The 19,772-nt window shown below is 38.7% G+C and overlaps 1 protein-coding gene across 6 annotated transcripts in view; it reads right to left on the bottom strand.

Moving 5' to 3' along the window:
- Window positions 1–19,724, bottom strand: part of SWT1 (SWT1 RNA endoribonuclease homolog) — a 36,982-nt gene extending 17,258 nt beyond the window's left edge. For 2 of the 6 annotated variants that reach the window (XM_075760542.1, XM_075760547.1), the window contains exons 1-15: window positions 19,599–19,724; window positions 18,592–18,666; window positions 15,099–15,157; window positions 12,810–13,548; window positions 11,405–11,470; window positions 11,220–11,276; window positions 10,469–10,598; window positions 10,242–10,343; window positions 8,528–8,716; window positions 7,867–7,960; window positions 6,717–6,853; window positions 5,739–5,878; window positions 4,342–4,480; window positions 3,021–3,166; window positions 480–688 (exon numbers count right to left, since the gene is read on the bottom strand). In XM_075760542.1, the coding sequence (XP_075616657.1) occupies window positions 480–688; window positions 3,021–3,166; window positions 4,342–4,480; window positions 5,739–5,878; window positions 6,717–6,853; window positions 7,867–7,960; window positions 8,528–8,716; window positions 10,242–10,343; window positions 10,469–10,598; window positions 11,220–11,276; window positions 11,405–11,470; window positions 12,810–13,548; window positions 15,099–15,157; window positions 18,592–18,657 (2,273 nt within the window). In that variant the 5' untranslated portion in view covers window positions 18,658–18,666; window positions 19,599–19,724. Of the gene's footprint in view, window positions 1–479; window positions 689–3,020; window positions 3,167–4,341; window positions 4,481–5,738; window positions 5,879–6,716; window positions 6,854–7,866; window positions 7,961–8,527; window positions 8,717–10,241; window positions 10,344–10,468; window positions 10,599–11,219; window positions 11,277–11,404; window positions 11,471–12,809; window positions 13,549–15,098; window positions 15,158–17,350; window positions 17,483–18,591; window positions 18,670–19,145; window positions 19,167–19,522 lie in introns of those variants that run through there. The other 4 variants (XM_075760543.1, XM_075760544.1, XM_075760545.1 and 1 more) reach the window with 4 other exon arrangements.
- Between the last annotated feature and the right edge of the window lie 48 nt (window positions 19,725–19,772).

Here is a 19,772-nt window from a genome sequence, read left to right as displayed (position 1 = left end):
AGAGAGTGAAGGATTTTGTTTAACAAGAAAACTTTTATTTCAAATTGATTCAAGTTTAAAAAAAAAAAGAGTGAACAATTTTGCATAGGCTATTATACCTCCACAGGATTTGGAAAGAAAATAACCACGAGAAAGCTTAGAGCTTGAATGCCTCTTTTTTATGGCTAAAGATGAGATTTCCATGGATGTCTCACATTTGTGGCTCTTACAGGGTTTTCAACACCATTCCCTAATTTAGTTCAACCACTGTCCAGAAAAAGAGCAGCAGACTCGACAGATCACTGACTGCATCCACATAACAAATTGTACACTCCTAAATTCTTTGTGTGACAAGTTGTGGGATTTTTTTGGTCAATTTTGATTAATTACTAATAGTTTCTTCTCTAAAATAGGAAAAAAAAAGCAATTTAATTAAGTGCATGTGTTTGAAAATGATGTAAGGTTACGTAGAAGTTCTGCATTTCTTTAGCATACCATACCTGTACAAGTTTATTGTATTCCATACACCTTCAAGGACTGACCAGATTTCCTGGTGCCTGTTTTCTTGAGCTACATGAAAGCTTGGATGTAACTTTTTTTCTTCAGAGTTTTGCAGATTTGGTGTCATTGCTTCCATTTTTTCACATACAGTATTTTCTGAAAGAACCATGATGTCTTCTGATAAATCCTGCTCACTGTCTGACCTCACCTTATAAAACAGTTCAGCAAACAAATAATGAGTGTATTTGGTTCCTAACTTAGAGAAAATTTGAACACTTTATTTTTTCCAAAAGCAATGCTCAAAAAAGCAAAGCAGATCTCCTCTAGTCATAACCATTTTTATTATAGTCTCTGCATCTAAAGCATCTCTCAGTCTTTCACCAAGTCTATGTATCTATTGGTATTTCTACAGATAGGAAACGGAAGCAAAGGCAAACTGTGCCAAAGCTTCCCAGGCACGGTAAGCTGGTAGAATCGAGAACTGCTTCTTATTCCCTACCCCACAACCGATGGCACGTTTTACTCTGCAAGAGCACAAAGTATCATCTACTCATTTGGTAAACAGTCCAGAAAATTTGTCCATGTTAAACTCAAACTGATCTGGCACAACCTAGTCTATATAAGGGCAGTTCTTTGCGAAGTCAAACACCTGTCAGGACAAGGACAAGAGGAAACGAGTTTTCAGACAGAAAGCCTGCTTCTTCACAGAACTGTGGACAAAGTGCCTGAGTGCAATGCACACAGAAGTTACAGCACAGTAGACCATCAAGATCATCCTTCCTCTCCTTGACCACCTTCTTTCCTTTCCCCTTCAGCTTTCTCCAAACGTGAAAATAACTTTTTACAGATATTCTGACCTGTATTCTTTCCCATATATAGAAATATTTCAAGTCATCCATGGTCATTATTCCATTTTTTTATGCCATTACACATGGAACTAACAGTAACCACAAACCAAGACACTGAAATTTCTTCCACAGCAACTCAGAGATGAGCTGGAAGTAAAGACATGCTTCTCAGAACACAAAAGGTGTCAGGAGACCTCCCATTAACTATCACAAAGCACGTGATACAAGTGAGTCCTTTCCTTATGTGTAGCACCAGGGCTACCAAGACAATGAAAGCTGAAATAGCACACCTAGGAGTAGTAGTATTGGATCAACATCAGAAGTAGAAACAACAATTTTAATTTTAATCTTTAAGGCCCTTTTCCATCAGCTATAAATCATAGAATCCCAGACTGGTTTGGGTTGGAAGGGATCTCAAAGCCCATCTAGTTCCACCCCCTGCCAGGGGCAGGGACACCCTCCACTAGCCCAGGTTGCCCAAAGCCCCATCCAACCTGGCCTTGAACACTGCCAGGGGATGAGGAAAGACTATTCAGTCCTCCAAGAAATACGTTGATATATTAAAGTCATTACTGTCATTTACAAGCTGGAGAGTTAAACTGCATTTCATAGAATCCTTCTTTAATATATCAACATATTACTCAGAAGACTGAATAGACGGACATTGCCGGACATAATAAATATAGCAGGTTTGGAGAGGCACATCAGTTTATAGCAAAAAGCTACAAAGATTTGAATTTGATTTATTAGTTGTGTGTGCAGCAGAATTTTAAGGTTGCTGAAAACCATATTTTCAAGGCCTCAGCAGCTTCCCTGAGCAGTGCAACACTCCTGTAAGTCCCAGTATGCAGCAGTTCCGATGGTGACCTGAAAGGGCTAGATTTGACTTAAAAAATTTGCGGAGCTGTTTTATTATCATGCAACACAGACAGTCCAAACACCTAACAAAGCTGCTTCTCTAGCTAGGGCTGCACAACTTCTGCGTCTGTGGATCTTCTGGAGTCTCATAAGGGCTGAGATCACACGCTGCCTTTCACTTACAAAGGTCTCTCGCTTCTGGCTGTCACTGACTTTCCTGAGAGTTACAGAAATTCAGTATTTTGGGGGCTGTACCCCGCTGTTAGGTTTGGTTGCACTTGTCCTTTGAGTCTGAAGTTGATGCTCTCCCCCAGTAACATACTGAGACCTGTGTGCTCTTGTGGCCATGCAGGGCACGATCACAAGTCTCACTTTCTTGGGTTAGAAACCCCTCTTACTGGTGTTGTAAAGAACGTTCCTTCCCAAACATCCCTCCCTGTGGGCATCCCCAGAAGCGTGCAGAGTCTTTCCCCTTTCAAAACACTCCTCCAGAGTAACCAACCTTTCCTACTGATGCAATAGAAAACCAAGACATTTTTCCTGAAAGCAGCTAGATGTTTTTCAGTCCCCCTCCTGATACTAACACATTTATATCAGACAAAAAAAAAAGTCTACCAAGCATATACATAAAGGCAAATATTGGCTACGTGAAAATAAAAGTTAAATTTGAGGTCTATTAATTTTGAAAACATTCTAGCAACAACATTTCCTGCAATAATTTGTTGAAGTTATGGGAATAATTTAGAAATCTAAGCCAAGTAAATATGAACATGGAGCAACTTCAAGAAGATGTTAATCATCATATCTGTTAACAAATACTGAAGCTCCCCTTACCTCGGTAAGTGTTTGGTATAGCTTGTTCACTTCAGCATAAGCCTGGGGAAGTACACCGTTATAGTCTGACCTTGAACTGAAAGCATGGAGTAATTTTTTGGATTCCTGGAGCAAGATACGCACTGTTGAGGAGTCAACTGGTTTACCTGATATTTAGACATTAAAATGACAAATAGAATAAAAGAAAGTATGAGGTGTTAGGAGTTATCAATCTTAGGAGGCAAATTTAATACTCAAATATCTGGATTAACTGAAGCACATAAAAAGCCTGGAAAGTGGTTCAGAAGCATTAGATAAAACAGTCTCAAGGGAAATGTGTGTGAGGTTAAGGTTTCTCACTCAATCAAGTCTTCCCGATTTATCCCAGGATCTGGCAAGAGGATCAAGGGGCATACCTAAAATAATTCAGCAACATCCCAAAAGAGGTATATCTGTCAAAATCATTCAGCAACATCCCAAAAGAGGTATATCTGTTAAAATCAAATTCTTAAAGACATCTTTAAAAAAAAAGAAAAAGAAAGGGTTTGGTTTTTCTGTTGGCTTCTTTTGAAGACAAACCTCCCTGCCCTCATCTACCAAATTAAATAGCCTTTATTTATAATGGCTATTTATTATAATAGCCATTATTTATTTGGCAAATGCAGATAGTTCGGCCACACATAACATGGTGGCAAAGGAGGGAGAAAGATTCTTTGTTTTTTTAAAAGTAGTTCAGAGACTTTGGTGACCATTGATATATATATATGTTCATTAAAACGTTTTTCCTCTGAGTTTTGCAGGTACATAGAGATGCATGAAATAAATTCTTACATGTCTGATGGCGTCCATACATTTGTTTTTACTGTTTTTGTATAAAAAGTAGAAAAAAGCCAGCAGAATACTGGATAAGACAGACAGACATTTCAGAAAACATTTTTGTGAATTTGCAGGTGATATTTACACCATCTGGGAGGAGCACCTGGACCGACTTAAATCTTGGCACAAGCTTGCTTTTTTTTTTCTTTCTTTTTTTAATGTCATTCGTAGATCATCAATTTCAGTTCAATTCTGGCTCTAAAGCTACAAAAACAGTGTTGGGATTTTGTCACCCATCCAGGGACTAAATTGTGGATCAATAGAAAAGTAGATAAGCCTGTCTAAGACTGTTCATTTGGATAATCTTAAATCGAAAAAAAAAAAGCAGAAGAGGATGAAACACATTACAATTTAACTGTACAGAGCACATAGGCCTTTTCAAAGTATCTACTTCTGTAACTACTAAAATCAGAACAGTGAGGGGTGTTTTTACAGGCTTACAATTAACATTCTAAGAGATTCTTACTTGTACAAAGGTGTTTATGGAGACATTCAATGGTTGAAAGTAAACCCCTTGGCACTACATAATCAAAAACGGCCATCCAGTGTTTTTTATAACACTTCAGCAAGTTTGCTAGTGTCCATGGTGGCTTCAGATACACGATCTGAAAGATAATATGTTATAAATTCAAAGGCTGATTTTCATATAGACATATTCGCAACTGCTCTATTCTTCAATAATGATTTGTGCTTGCTGAAGTAGAATTCCAATGATTCCTCAGAAATAAGGCTATATCCTGATTTAACAAGTATATCTATTAAAAAAGATTTGATTCAATAGCATCATGGGTTAAACAGAGATGCTCATGTAGAAGTGTTCAGTGTACAACAATAACCTTTCAACATTATCATGATTTCTGGTTCCCCTTTTCTCAAACATTCTAAATTCTCTTGAGTTATCTCTTAAAGTGAATTAATGGGTTGCTTGTGTACAAAAGCCTGAGCAACAGTAAAGAGGCCTTTGGTTTTCTAGTACTGTTAAAAAGAAAAAAACCCCCCAAAACCACACATACTTTTCCTAGCTGTGACTATGTGTAGATGAAGCAATATATGCATATTGCAATAAAACTGAAATGTATTACTACCAAATGAAACCAGAGTTTGAAAAGATGTAAACAGAAATCAACTAAGTTAATCAGAAGTGCCTAAAAGCTTAAGGGCTAATTGAAGCTCTACCTTGTGGATCAACAATCATCCCATGCAAACAAATATTTATTTTTGAAAGCCACAGAGGCTTATCTGCAATAAACTTAAACTTCTACCTACCTCCTGCCAGCTACAAAATGGAATCTAACCAAAGCATGGATAATTTGAAAGTTTTCTGTTAACAATAGTTTTCTGTTAACAATACTTTTGAAAGAGCATTTGGAGGTTCTCGTTAACACCCTTGTAATTCTGTATCTGCACTGTAACCAGTTTAAGCTGTGAACAATTTTATCCACATGGTATCTAAAAACATGTGTTCTGATGGGGAAGAACTGCCTGCAACAACAGTGCCTTGGTATTATATAAATCTGATGGAATAATTTCTTGAAGGACATACGAATGCAGTGATTTAACCACACTAGAAAAGCTGAAACAGAAATTTAATGCAACTAATACAAAGAGTTCTGAAAATTTACACCAAACAGCCAGCATCTCTGTTATTAAGAGACTATTAAAACACTGCACAGTCATTACTGGCCAAATGGAATAATCTTGTTCTAACCTGAACTAGTAAAACTGAGCACTGAACTGTTCCTTGTTAGTGAACTAGATGACTTGGTTGTCTGACTTAGCACCAGTACTAACATCATTAAAACACCAAAGACATTTACACCTCTTAATACGTGAAATATTAAGCAAGATGACATAAGATACCACCTCCAACCATAGGTTTCCAAATGCAATTTCCATTTCAGTCTCCAAAATACAAGATAAAGCTTGCCCTAAGTTCTTTTCAAGGTCTGGAAGTGTATTTGGGAATCGCGCATCACCTCTTTCTGTTTTCTCAAATTCTGCATCTGTCAAACCAACAATAATAAAAGGTACTTATTGCAACTGTTTCTGTATCTAATTTATGTTGATAGTACACAAATAACTTGTTCCCTTAAATAAAGGCAGACTGCACTTTATGTTATAAAGCAGATGGGATACATCTAATTAGGTTTCAAATATTTCTAGTTATACCCACTTGTACTGTGGGTATTTTTAATTATGAGCTACTAACCAAGAATATTCATTTCCCCAGAGCATTATTCATTTGTGATCTTACTCCACGTTTCTTTTTACCTTAAATAACTTAAGAGTACATACAGCCAGTGGAGTTATCAGCAAGTATAAGAAGATCACTTCTTAATACTGTAAGCTGTACTTGTATCTTTGGAAAAATGAACAGGCAGCCCAAGAATAGAGTTTTACCGTTTGGGATGCAGGTAAAGGTATCAGCATAAGATGTAAGGAGTGATCTTAGCATACTGAATTTTACAACTACTAAGAATAGGACCCAAACTGGCTCAACTAGAAAAAATCTCTTTTCAGTCCTAAAAAGTTCAGAACACCTTTTAAATGACTATAAACACAGGAAATTAATGCTATGGGGGTTTTTTTCTATAAAACAAAAATACATCATATTTGAATTTGCTAAAGCTCTGAGAGATAGATGTTTCAATAAAAGTTTCAAACTTTCAGAAAACAATTTACCTTTGAAAATAAAAAATCTGCCCCAAACAAAAAGCATTCCTAAGGATCAAAAGTATATAAAAACTGAAGTTACAGTAGAAACTATTCTCCCTCTCCCACACTGATTATTACATGCCTCAAAAACCTGCATATGTATACATGCACATTAAACAAACTTACCACATTTTGACTGTTGCAGCTCCACACAGTTCTGGTGCCTGTTTACATTCAGATTCTGTAGAGCAGTAACCAAATCAGCTTTACAGAATGCCTTGACCTCACTCACAATGGCTTTATTACACAAATTTTTATCATCCCTTGGAGAAGAGAATTAATTGTTGACATAAAACTGACATTATTACATAGTAAGCATTAAAAACACCACACTGACAAAAAATTGCCTTTGGTAAGCTTATTTTGTGAGCTTCATTATATACAAAGTTTTCTTTCCCGAGCAATTAGAAACAGCTCAAAAAATTAAACCAGAAAATTAACTAAAGCAACTATTCGGGGGGGGTGGGGGTGGGGGGAAGAGAAGCACATTGAAAAATTATTCAGGGTTTAGGTTTGCTTTAAGAAAAAAAAAGTTATAAATACTACATGATGTCTAGTTGCTTTGATCTTAGAATGCAAAACAAGGTAATGATTCTATGACAGTAATATCTTATTCGATTGCTACAATGAAGCCTCATTTTCGACACCCTTTTTTACTGTTCTACTGGCCAAATCATTGTCCCAAATGCTGCCCTGAGGTATACGCTGCTCCAGCAGAACTACTATAAAGACGCAGTCAAGTTGGATCCAACTTTACTTTCTCAAAAGTTTCCATTGCTTCTAATGATAAAGGGATTCTCAGATGAAAAGCACTTCTGAGGTCACCTCCTGCTCTTTACTCAGAGAAACTTAAAACATTAACAATAGCCCTACCAATACTGCGACTGAAGTAGCATTTTCAGCTGCAATCCAATCCACACAAAGTATCTAACAATCTCAATCCTTAATATAAATATTTTTTGAATTTTATAACTCCAATAATATTTTTTATGACAAATCAGAATAAACTCTGAGAAAGCTATGCTTTAAGAAGTTTTTAAATTGCACATTCAATAAATTTAATTCTACTTCCAGCCTCAGGCACGTGAAGGTGAATACATCTATAGTCTCTGTGTTTTACTATATCCTTCTACTCTAGCTTTTAAAAGGGTGATTGCTCCTCAAAAAGGTTTTTTCAGAAGCAGCTCTTCAGTTTAAGATATGATTTGAAAATGCTGTATTTGGCACGAGACTACCTTATGCCTCATAAAAGACCTAAAAACACAAAGGAACTCACGTGCAGAGTATGACCACAGCTTGAGGGAAGAGGTTCTGATACTGCAGACAACATTGTAAAACACGATCGTCATTGTTCTCGTCACTCAGGCCATCTGCAAATTTAGTTAAGACAGTGCTGATGTGTTCAGAAGTAACTCAACATAAGAAATACTTCAGTGTAGTCATGGCACTGGTTTTAAGTTTAATACTCCCCAAACAAGGACAGAGAAGTGTAACCTAAGCAGAAATCTCAGCTTTGAATTCTTAAGTACTGCTCCACTCAAAACCGCTATGGTTTTGCCAGAAAATGTTAAGTGAGTCACACCTAAATTTACGTTAGATTTTTTTGATGACTGAGTCAAAAGCAAAAGCACACGACATCCTTAGCTCGTAAGTAGTACCTAGATGAATTTCATTAAGTAATCCCCAGTTACCAACGGATGCAGCTAAAAGTGAGAAACAACTGATAAAACAATAGTGAACAAAGCGCTAATCTGAATAAGACATTTGCATACTACAGACTTGCATATGCTCTGAAGGCTGCTGTAAGCTATTACCTAATTTTAACTAGCAAACTGCAGAGCGAAGACTGTATTAAACTTAAAATTTAGTACTAATGTTCACACTAGGTAAACTGCAAGGATTAAGTAGCCAAAAGAAATTGAACATGCATGTATTACATATTTTTTGTGAAGCAAGCTGCATGGATTGCCCCCACAATTTTGAATCTTGGTTTTTGAGACACATGTAGATGAACTGGACTGCAGGGATAGCTTTGTCCCGAACATGCTGCAACATTTTCCCCTTCTTCAAGTTGTCCAATTCTTGTAGAACGACCCAAGGAATTATTAATGCAAGTCTGCCAACCCCTGGAAAAAAAAAACAAAAAAACCCCCAGAAAGACATTTTGAAAAGCCACACAGGCTACTACACTTAACCTTTAATTCAAGTATCATATTTATGTAAGCTCACACTCATGTTTTTTTGCCAGTAGTTTTCATACTCCATGCTCAAGAGCATCAAGCATTAGAAAAATGAACAACTAAAAAAGGCCAAGTTCCTTCTTTCAAAAAAATCTAACCTCAAACTCAGCACTACATTGGTTACATATAAAAATGACAATATTAAGCAAACAAAAGGAATAAACAATTTCAATCAACAGAATACTTTGACAACAGTGCTTAGCAATGTTGTAAAATACATTTGCAGCAATTAACATCCTATCATACGCTCCCTGTAAGATGTTAAGGCAAGGTGACAGCAGCTGAAAGAACAGGCTGAAAATACCCGAATGACACAACAGTCGCTGTGCAAAAACAGTCATCAAATAAAAGGAGCAATGGTTTGTCCTAATTGCCAACCACCACTCCTAAGCAAGGAACAGGAAGTATGGATATTGGACCATGGTTTTATTTGTATCTAAGTATGGTTTGAACCTTAGTCATTACATATGAAATACATGGTAAATCAGAAGTTTAATGACTGTTCTGTACAGTCAGTTTTGAAAAAAATACACTGCTATCCATCTGCTTTGTAATAAACAGGTCAGGAATCAGCAACTTCTGAACCTTTTGGATAATGGGTTTGGTGCAGGACCAGAAATTGGGAGCTGCAATACTCTAAAAAAGAGAGGCATCTGAGACCACAGCTCCCAGTACGTGCAATGCAACCTCATTCCTAATATGGGAAAGAAAAGCCTGACACACTCTTGAAAATTCCTCAGGACCTTATTAAAGTTATTTTCCAGGTAGCCAGAATAAGCGTATTCATCAGCTGAAAGCAGCAAAGGACCCCAAGTATTCTCATAGATTCCAAATACGTCAACTGATACGCACGATCCTAATCCCGCTAACATTAAATCACTAAAAGCTTCACAGCGTTTTAAGGCCAAACATTAAAGCCAAGGTCTGCAATCTGAATTCCTGAGAAATTGCTCACACCACTCGTTAATTCTGTGACCTTTACCAAGACCAAAAAAAAAAACCACCACTGACTGCTTATCAGTTTTTAAATGTTTTTAGACTTCTAGGAAAAAAAAAGCTACAAAGCATAGAAAACATTGTTACCACTAGAAATGGATTAAATGCTTGAAAGTATGTACTAACAATAGGTAATACTTGTTTACCTCTAAGAATTCACACACATTCCTGGGAACACTGACCATGATTAGGTACGCAGGTATAAGCATAGTAGGTTCTACCTTCACAGTCAAACTTCCCTCAACAGGCAGATTATTTGGGTTCACAGAACCAGCCTCTTAACTGCGAGCCTTCTGCCTCTACATGAAACCTGCTGCCTTTTTAAGGAGCCCAGGTTTGTTTTCTTCACATAGCCTGAAGTTCTTACAACTTTTTTTTTGTTAAGTACCTTATCGATCACCACGCATTCACATACCTGGTATATCCTCAGATTTCAGGGATCTGACAAACTCAAGGTGACTAATCATTATATTTGTGTCAATCACCACTAATATGTTCAAACCAGAAGTAAAAGCCTCTGGGGGAAAAAAAGAAGGAAAAAATACAGTTGTGAAAAAAAACAGTTGTATATTCTCTACTCAGACCATTAACCAACAGTAATAACTGCAAGTAGATACCAAAGAACAGCCAATCATGACATACCAGCAGAAATATTTAAATCCTGTTCTGGGAGATCTATTTCCATACTCGTAAGTTCTCCGCAAGTCTGTACGACAGATAGCGCCACCGTCTTCTGAACACGAGCAACATGCAAATCTTCAACTATCTGCATCTACAATGAAAAAAATTTGCATCTATGAAATTGACAGTAAGCAAGCACTTATGAATTGTTCTCACAAAAGATACTTCTGCATTAATGCCGTTGTGTTAAAACTGACTAAAAACTAAGCATGAAAAATTGTAAGTTGGTACAGCAAGTGTAAAGCCATGAGAACTTTCTGCACACCTGCCACTATAAGAAGTCCACGAAAGACATCCAAAATACGGCCTAGAAGGAAGATTTGTTTATGACCTTTCTACCTAGTACGCAAAAACTTTGTTCCATTTTTTGCTACATAGACTGCAAGCTTCCTGACAAATGTTTCTTAAAAAAATATGCATCTCTTCCAATTTGGAAGTTAGAGGATGGAAAATGAGATAGCTGGAGTATGTAAGCAACTATGAAGGTCTCCTACATTGCAATGGCAATCTTTCTATCTCAGAAAGTTCCCGATTAGCAGTACTTTAGCAAGTTTGTTTAGTATTTGAAAAAATGCTCCACATTTTTTGAAGTGTAGATCATAAGCCAATAATGCAAAATACCAGGAAAGGTCATGGAACTGTCCAGCTATGCAACCCTGGTGCCCTAAGTTTTTAATACAACTCAGAAGGGTAAAATCAAAGCATTACTAACCTCTTGGTCTGTTTCTTGGTTCTGGCTGTCCTGAACGGGTGGAAAGACTTCAAAGCTCTGTAGGAAGAATTAAAAAAAACCCATACCAACACAACAAAATGTCAAGGCAGACTGAGGAACAAGTGATCCCCATGTCAAGAGTTTTGGAATATAGCTCTTTAGTGTTAAAGGAGTACACCACTAACCTTCTGGATAGACTTTATGTCCTGACCGTCTCGGTAGGTGTCAGATGTGCACGGGACCTCAAAATTCTAGAAACAATTAGGAATGGAAGTAGAACAGTATCAGTCTTTTAGAGAACACTGAATATTCCCAAGTGAAATGAACAGGTAACATAAAATATATTTTCAATATCCATGATGAAGCATCCTCAGTAGCATTTCAAAACAGCTTAGAAGGATGGCTTTCTTTTAAAATAAATACAGCGGTTTACACAGCAAGCCTATATTTCCAATCTCTTGTGGGTTTGTGACTATGTTATTCTTGCTCTGAGCTTCCCAGTACAGGACAGACATGAATTTAACAAAGTGCATCAAGCAAAAGGTCACTAAGATGATTAAAGGACTAGAGCACATCATACAAGAGGCTGAAAGAGCGGGGACTGTTTGGCCTGGAGAAGAGAAGGGGGAGTCTTATCAATGCTTATAAATATCTGACAGGAGGCTGAAAAGATGGAACCAGACTCAGTGGTGCCCGGTGACAGGACAAGAGGCAAATAAACACAGGAAATTCCCTCTGAACTTAAAAAAGCCCCACTTTTTTTTACAGTGAAGGTGTTTGAACAGGCTGCCCAGAGAGGTCCATCCTTAGAGACATTCAAAACCTGACTGGAGACAGACCTGGACAACCTGCTGTAAGCCAACTCTGCTTGAGCAAGGGGGTTGGACTAGACCATCTCCAGAGGTGCCTTCCAACCTCAACGATTCTGTGATTCTGTATGTAATTACTATCTTTGGTTTGTGTACGCACAAAATGATTGCACTACTATAACATGAACTGAAGTCTCAAAAAACTAATGCTACACATGTTAAACAAGAACGACAACAATAAAAAAGTAACCGCACTCAAGATAAAGTTGAGGTGCAGAACCAAACGCAAGCTAGAACTTAGGAACAAACTGAATACAGCCAAATGTGAATCTATGCAAGAAAACTACAAATTTAGTCCTAGATCTACAAGTTCTCCTGGCATCACTTTACTAGCAATGAGTACCTGTTTGGCAGAGGAATTTTCATTGGTTCAGTTTATTCATTCAAAAATTATACTATCACGTCAGCTCAAAACCCCCTCTGTTGACTTGTACCTAAATTGAAGTATTCCACACCCCCAGCAGCAAAGTAAAGCTATGAAGGAATACATGTAGACACAATCCAGGAAGGCAAGACCTTTATCCTTCTAGCTTGTTTCACCACTTAGCAGAGAAACATTTTAATATGGTTTTCATTGGGATCAGAAAAATCTATCTAGATAGCTAAGAAATCCTGTTTGAAGTCTGTAAGACAACAGTCTGCTTCTATAAAAACTGCCTGCCATTCAGAAACTAGTCTGAAACATCTACCAGCATAATACAAAGAACTGGATTCTCATTACCTGCTTAAAACATACTGCTGTAGCGGAGTCCCTTTCTTCAGTCCCTTTATCAGAATCACTATCATGGTTTTTCCGTTTGTAAGAGTCCCATCGTTGTGGTGTTTCAGTTGAATAGTGTGATGGTGTATGTTTACTCACATGTCGGTTTTTCTTAGAAAGCTCCTTATATTCTTCTTCGTCCTCTTCTTCCCAAGTCCTAGATGATGTATTTGGCTTCTTAGTGAAGGGCCTATCATCATGCACAGTCCCTGTAGAGGTATCAGATGGCTTTTTCGGAATTCTGACATCTTCACTCTGTTTTTTTGATCCATCTCCCTTTTTATGTGGTACATGTGAATCATAGGCAGATGACTTAAATTTTTCCAACATAGTTTGTTCTGCTTTTAACTTTAGTTTGCAGAGTTCAACTTTCTCTGTCTTCTTCTTCAGTGCCTTGTCCCTCTGAACTGCAAAGCTATGCCAGAACCTTCTTCCTTCTGTTCCATCAAAACGACTTTTGTTATAACTTTCCCTGCTAGTAGTCACTACATCAGGAGTGCGCGTACTTTTTCCATGTTTAATTTCTTTGGCTTTAAATTGAATAACTATTTTCTTTTGCTTTTCAGTGTGGATTAAAGAATTGTCTGTGGTTTTACTTCTATTTGGAGATTTTCCTTGGGATCTTCCATCAGCGCCATGAGAAATATTAGAACTTCGGTCTTGCTTCTTCTCCTCTTGTCCATCTTTCTCTATTTTGAATCTATGGAAACATTACAAAAAAAGTCATGCAATTAGCTCAAGCCACAACAACACCTGCACTTGCTTTAGGCAGTTACAGCTAAGTATTTATGACTACCAGTTTGGTATGTTCTTAAATACGAATTTGCAGGAACATCTGTCCTTTAAAACAGTTTGATACAGCATTTTTAGTACTAAACATTTTTCCTAGCTGTGTGGCTATCTTAGGTTACAAAATAGAGGAAAAGCTTTCTCCACATTCACTATCTATTGCTTTGAGAGATGCCCTACAAGGTCTAGTTTCATCTTACCACACACGTAAGTTTTAACAGCCCTTTAACAATATATTAGGTGTGTCACCCTAAAACTCAAGTGTGCAGCAGTTCAGCTTGGTTGCACGGTGCCAAACACTGCACAGCCTTCAAACAGAGCAGGATAAACAGGCTGGAGAACTTGGAAAAGGAACAATTGTTATGATAGTAACATTGTACAGAAATCATGAATGATACGAAAACTGAATAGGAAACTTTCTTATAAAAGCAGACAAAACAATAAATTTATCATACACTAGGTTTAAAATATCCAAAGAAAGTTTCTACTCTAATCTAGAATAGCGTTTTCAAAAACGCTGGGGAGGTAAAGGCCATTTGACAAACTCAGGTAGGACAGGTAAGTTAAATGCACTGATTGCCATCCAACTTGCAATTTAGGAGCCCCCTAACTGGTTCTTAGAAGCTGGAAGGGTGTACAACAGGAAAAACCATTTTGTACTTGTCTTGTTTCACATATTCCTTCCTACGCAAGCCCTCCTTGGCCACTGTCAGGGATGGGGTACTGGACTGGGCAGAGATTTAGCATGAACAGTTACTGTTTTATGGTTATTTCATTCTGTACTAACAAACAGCGCTTAACAGCATGTATACATGCAGCTAAATATCCTATGACTTACAACTCCAGCCTAACAGAGAAACTGCAACAAGATTTTTCCCATGATTAAGAAACAAATCAAAGCTTTTCCATCTCAGGATTCATGAGAATGTTCTCACTTTATACAAAGCAGTTTTCAAACACTGTTTATATTTGCTACACTCAAGGTGAAATATTGCTTTCTTTGCCTTGGAATCAATCACTTCAAACATCAGGAGAATCAATGATTTCAGTACTCCAGGAATCCATTAAAGGCACTAAGGTCAATGCAAAACTATCCTCCAGACTTCACTGGAGCCTTTTTTTGGCTAACAAAATGTGTAACATGCAACACAGACCAACAAGGTAGTGCTCAAGACAAAAAAAAATTAACTTTTTATGATAGGAAGGGTATAATTTCTACCTTATTTGATGTGTAGTAGCATACATTAGAGTTTAAAAAAAAATAATTCTGAACTCTGTCTTCTCAACTATCTCAAACTGACCAGCTTAGAATCCACTCATTAATGCAATGCCAACACTTCATCAATTAAAATATCACATTTTATTTAGTGAACAAGATAAACAAAATTCTTAAATTCAGTATTAAAAAAGTGACTGGTTTATTTTTAAGTAGTTCGATTTAGTGACAGAGCAAGAATTTACCTTTGAAATTCTGTCTCTCTTTTCATACTATGGTTATAAGATCTTGTGTCTTCCGAGGTCTGAAAGAAGCAAAAAAAATCCAAGGGCTTATAGAAGAAACCGCAGTTTAAATAACCTTCATAAGATGGAACAAGCTATTATTTCATACTAGATTCACTATGATTTTGAATAAGTTAACCTTGAAAAAGGCAGCCACATACCTTACTATAATTTAGTATTTAGATTTTGCTGTATCTAAGAACACAAGGGGAAAAACTGAATATGGCACACAGTCCTGGGCTATAAATAAAGCTCAGTTAAAGACATTTAGGATTCACGTGTTTCATATAATCAACAAGTATACAAAAGTCTATTTTACATACTGGTATATTTATAAAAATTCTTAAGAAAAAGAAAGTTACCTGAAGACTGCTTCCAGTTACCCCCTAGGTAAGGCCAAAAAGAGGCTATTTCCATGGGAGGTTTTTGTGCAGAAGAGTTGTGTTATTAATTCTCATCAGATTTACTAATTAGGCGGAACAGCGTGAAACCACTGTTACATAGGTCTGGTTAAGAGTAAAGACAGTCCCCAAACAAAGAACTTGAACAGTCCTCATTTAGAAAGCAGTTATATCACTGCTTGGCACATCGACATCGCAAGCTGTGTCGCATCTGTGTTGGGGAATAACTGGAAGGCGACTTTGAGCGGGTCAGAACAGAAAGCAGTTTATTATTGCAGCTAGGGGAGAGAACAGAGAGCAGCAAAATGACAGACTCTGCCCAACGAGGCAGTTAAATTTTATATACTTTTGGGTTATATGACTCAGTTTTCCCAAAACTACAGCGGGGCGTAGGAAATTACAACAGAGAACAAAGTAACATATGGATTACTTCAGATAAGGAAGCTCTAGATAGTACATTCCTTTACAAATAATTTGCTCCAATAATTGGGTCTTGCTGACTCAGTGAGGCCATGAGGTCACTGGTGCAGAGATTGTCCTAACTAGAGAGGCCTGCAAAGGCCCTGAGGCCTTAGCTATTTTACTTCCATATTAGAAAGCACTTCATTAAAAAGTAGAAGGGTTGCAGAAACCAGTGGAGTCCTGATGAATTAAGGAAATCTTGAGAACAACTGGCTGTGGTTGGTTCTGAAGTTCTAACAGCAGCAAACCCAATGAAATCGTAACTTACAGGGCTGTTAAAGGCTGCTGCCGCTGAGAATCATATCGGTGATTGCTGCAGGAAGACCTGTTCAACTCATGTGATTATAATCAAATAGGGATCAAAGTGTTTTATTGGTTTATTAACAACTCAACCAGCAATAGGTGAACTACACACTCAGGATCAATACCAGCAATGCAACAGAAAAGGAGTAATAACAGGTATAATAACAGACAAATACAAAATGGTCCCAGATCAGATGATTAGGCACCACAAAGTTCTAACCTCACACACCTCCATGATACACTTTGGCACACACGCTCATGTTGTTGAAGACATGGGTGCTCCGGTCATGCATGGAGCCACACCAGTTCCTACAAGCTGCTAATGCACACCCTGGTGAGAAAGGGCCCCCACGAGGTCATGTACACACCCCCAAGGTGTGGGACACTACGGGATGCCTCCCTGTCCTGTCACTCCACCAGCTGGAACACAGGGTACTGACAGCGTCTGGCAGTGACGGTGCTCCATTGGGGCAGGAAGAGGTCATGATGCTGGTGGGACAACCTCAGACAGCATCAAACCCAGTCTGACTGCTGCTCTGTTACTGCTTTCTCTCTTCAAGGCCTATTCCCCTAGAACCACAAGTTTTCATGGTATTTTTAGTATTTCTTCTCAACCTAGCTCATTCTTTTCTCAAAAGTCTCTTGATAATGTCCTGATTTTCACCTAGTTTGGTCATCTTAAACTTTCTTACTGTTACTTTCCTCTGAGCACTATCAGTTTGGGGTAAATGTCCTGTTGGAAGAGACTGCCTTAGGTGTTCCCTGTTTACAATCCCATGGCTATCATATCACCTGCTGTTATCCAGGCTGTGTTACCAAGAGGCCGCGGTGCTGACTCCTCCAGACAGCTCTGTGTAAAGCTGCTCTAATTTATATAGTGACAAATGTCCTTTCACTCACACTTAGGGAATCACATGCCAAACTGCTAAAAACCAACAGGCACAAAGTTTTCTGTAATCTGTGGTCCTGCTTACACCACACAAAAAACCCCAAAGCCCCCACACAACCATGCCTAAATACGATTCTACTTAAATGGCTTACTCTTACCTGCATGATCTGAGGATACCTCTTATCCATACTGTGATCACACTGAAGAAATACTTGCTACTAGTCAGAGGTTTCCTTATCTTTTTGCTACTAATAGTTTGGGTTCTCACTGTCGCTCGCGCTGGTCAATGTCTGCATATAGCAATATTTAATGCTGTCTCAAACAGATTGAGGTCATGTAACAGTTAAAACTCTGTATTTCCAAATTAGTATAGGCATTAGCAATGGCAATACAGCTATAGTATGAGGTTTTAAGCTAAGTTTTTACCCTTTGTATTACAGAAGAAAAAAAAAGCCTTAGACTAAGTTAATGTTAAAAGACAAATTGAATAACAATAAGGAATTCCGGGGGGAGGGGGGGGGGGAAGGCTACGAATATTTGGCTTTGAACTACATTTTCTACACAAGCAAAAGGCTTCTAACATGTATAACTCAGTTTATAAGGCCATAATATCACTCTCTTTATAAGCACTTCCCAACATTTTTTGAGATGTTTATGATAAGACAGTTAAAAGCTCTCTTATTTCACATATACCTCACAAAATCCAAGGGGAAAAAAAAAATCTAGCTAACTTAAGTGTGGATTTATTAAACCACTGATTTATTGGATATATATTATACCACTGGCCAGGAAATAAGTTCCCAGAGGGGATACAAACAATAAAAAAGAATGGGAAGCTACATACAAACATGACCAGAAAGATTATCACCCCCATAACACCTGCATTTTACAAGTAATTCAGTAAAAGCTTACTCACTAGATAAAAATACATACCAGAGTATACTAAGAATCTACATCTGATTTTGGTCATTGATTTATGTCTCAGTGGTTACGAGTAAATATTTGAGAGTCGCTTGCTAAAATCCTGTGAAGTACAATTTGTGGAATCATCAGAAAATTAAGATATATGATCTAAGATAAAGATCAATCCAGAAAAACAGTAGTGGTTTTGAAGAAATTAAACTTAAAACTGTTACCAAACAGGAAGATACACTAAAATAAAGTCTCATATTTTCTGATACCCACACTACGCATAGCCTCCAGAGAAAAACATAATGTAATTATCTGGCTTAAACTTGCAGTTATCTGACCAATTCGACCCTCCTGCTGTTCTTAATGGCCCCACTTTTAAACTCAATTCATCCTTCTATCACAAAACTGTTAATAATTCGTGCTCTTCTCCTGAATGTGGGAGTTTTAATTAAAATAATGATAATAGCAGTAATACAGCTGTTCCTACTTTGTCATCCCGGCCATCCAAACAGTCTTCCTTCCCAGTTAATTTCTTCAGTTTCTTTTTTGACATCTTCAAATCCTAAGGAAAAAAAAACAAACCACAAAACCCCACAGTGTTGCCATTATTATTTCTTTCAAGTTTTTATTTCCGGCTGGTATAAAAAATAGATTTTAACTGCATAAAGAAAAATACTCTAATACTCTTCTTTAGTTTTCTCACTACAGAGCCACAGCAGATTTCAGCAAGGTTAATTATTCACATCTCACTAGTAAGAGAACTTCACAGAAAAAAAGGATGGCAACTACTTTACCATCTGCTCCACAGACACATCTTTTGCACCAGCAGAGACAAACATCCTTTAACATTTAGTCATACAACCACCAAGTTTTGAAGCAGTTCCAACCGTGTAACTCTCGCCTTAGGCCACCTCCCCCCCCCCCGTCGCCTGGGGGGGAGGTATTATCGTGACATCTCGCAATGGCTACACCACCCTCCACGCAACCGAGTCCTGCGGGCCTGCCGGGAACACGAAGGAGTTTAAGAGGGCTGTAAGAAACCTTCACCAGCAGCTCCCAAAGCTCTGGAGGGGAATTTCCAGAGTACAGGTCAACTACCGAGACAAACAAGCCACGAAGTAGCTCAGCCATAAAGCAGGGAAGAGCGAAGCAAACACACGGCTCTAAGACAGGCTCCAACATGGGCGGGCTGAAGTAACCCCAGGAAGAGCTGCTGCTCCGCCGAGCACAGGGGCAACAGCCTCCTGCCCCCAAAACCCCACGCCTGAAGAAAGGGCAAATACAGGACGAGCCTCCGCGGCCCTTCAGGGCATAAGCCAGACAGCCTCTCACAGCCCACCCCGGCAGCTGCCAACACCCCCCTCCCTCCCTCCCTCCCTCCTCCGCCTGCCCGACGCAGGGCACAGGCACGGCCCCACCTCACAGCCAGCTCGGACGCACCCTCCCGCCGAAGTCGAAGCCGACAGCAGCTCCGCGCCCCCCACCCCGTCGCACCTAGGCGGCCTGGGGAGGAGGGCCCCGGCAGAGAGGCCCTAAGGCTACCTCTGAGGTACTTTCCCCCACAGGCACAGCACAGCGCTCCGCCCCGCTCGCCTCCGGCAACTGCCCCGGGCCGGCCCCTCCCCGCCGCGGGGCGCGCTGGGCAAGGCCCGGCCCCCCTCTCCCGAG

Source organism: Balearica regulorum, chromosome 8, assembly GCF_011004875.1.
Source record: "Balearica regulorum gibbericeps isolate bBalReg1 chromosome 8, bBalReg1.pri, whole genome shotgun sequence".
In the NCBI taxonomy this organism is placed as follows: domain Eukaryota; kingdom Metazoa; phylum Chordata; class Aves; order Gruiformes; family Gruidae; genus Balearica; species Balearica regulorum.
Note: the sequence above shows the minus strand (reverse complement) of the source record. Positions and strands in the feature narration are given on the sequence as shown.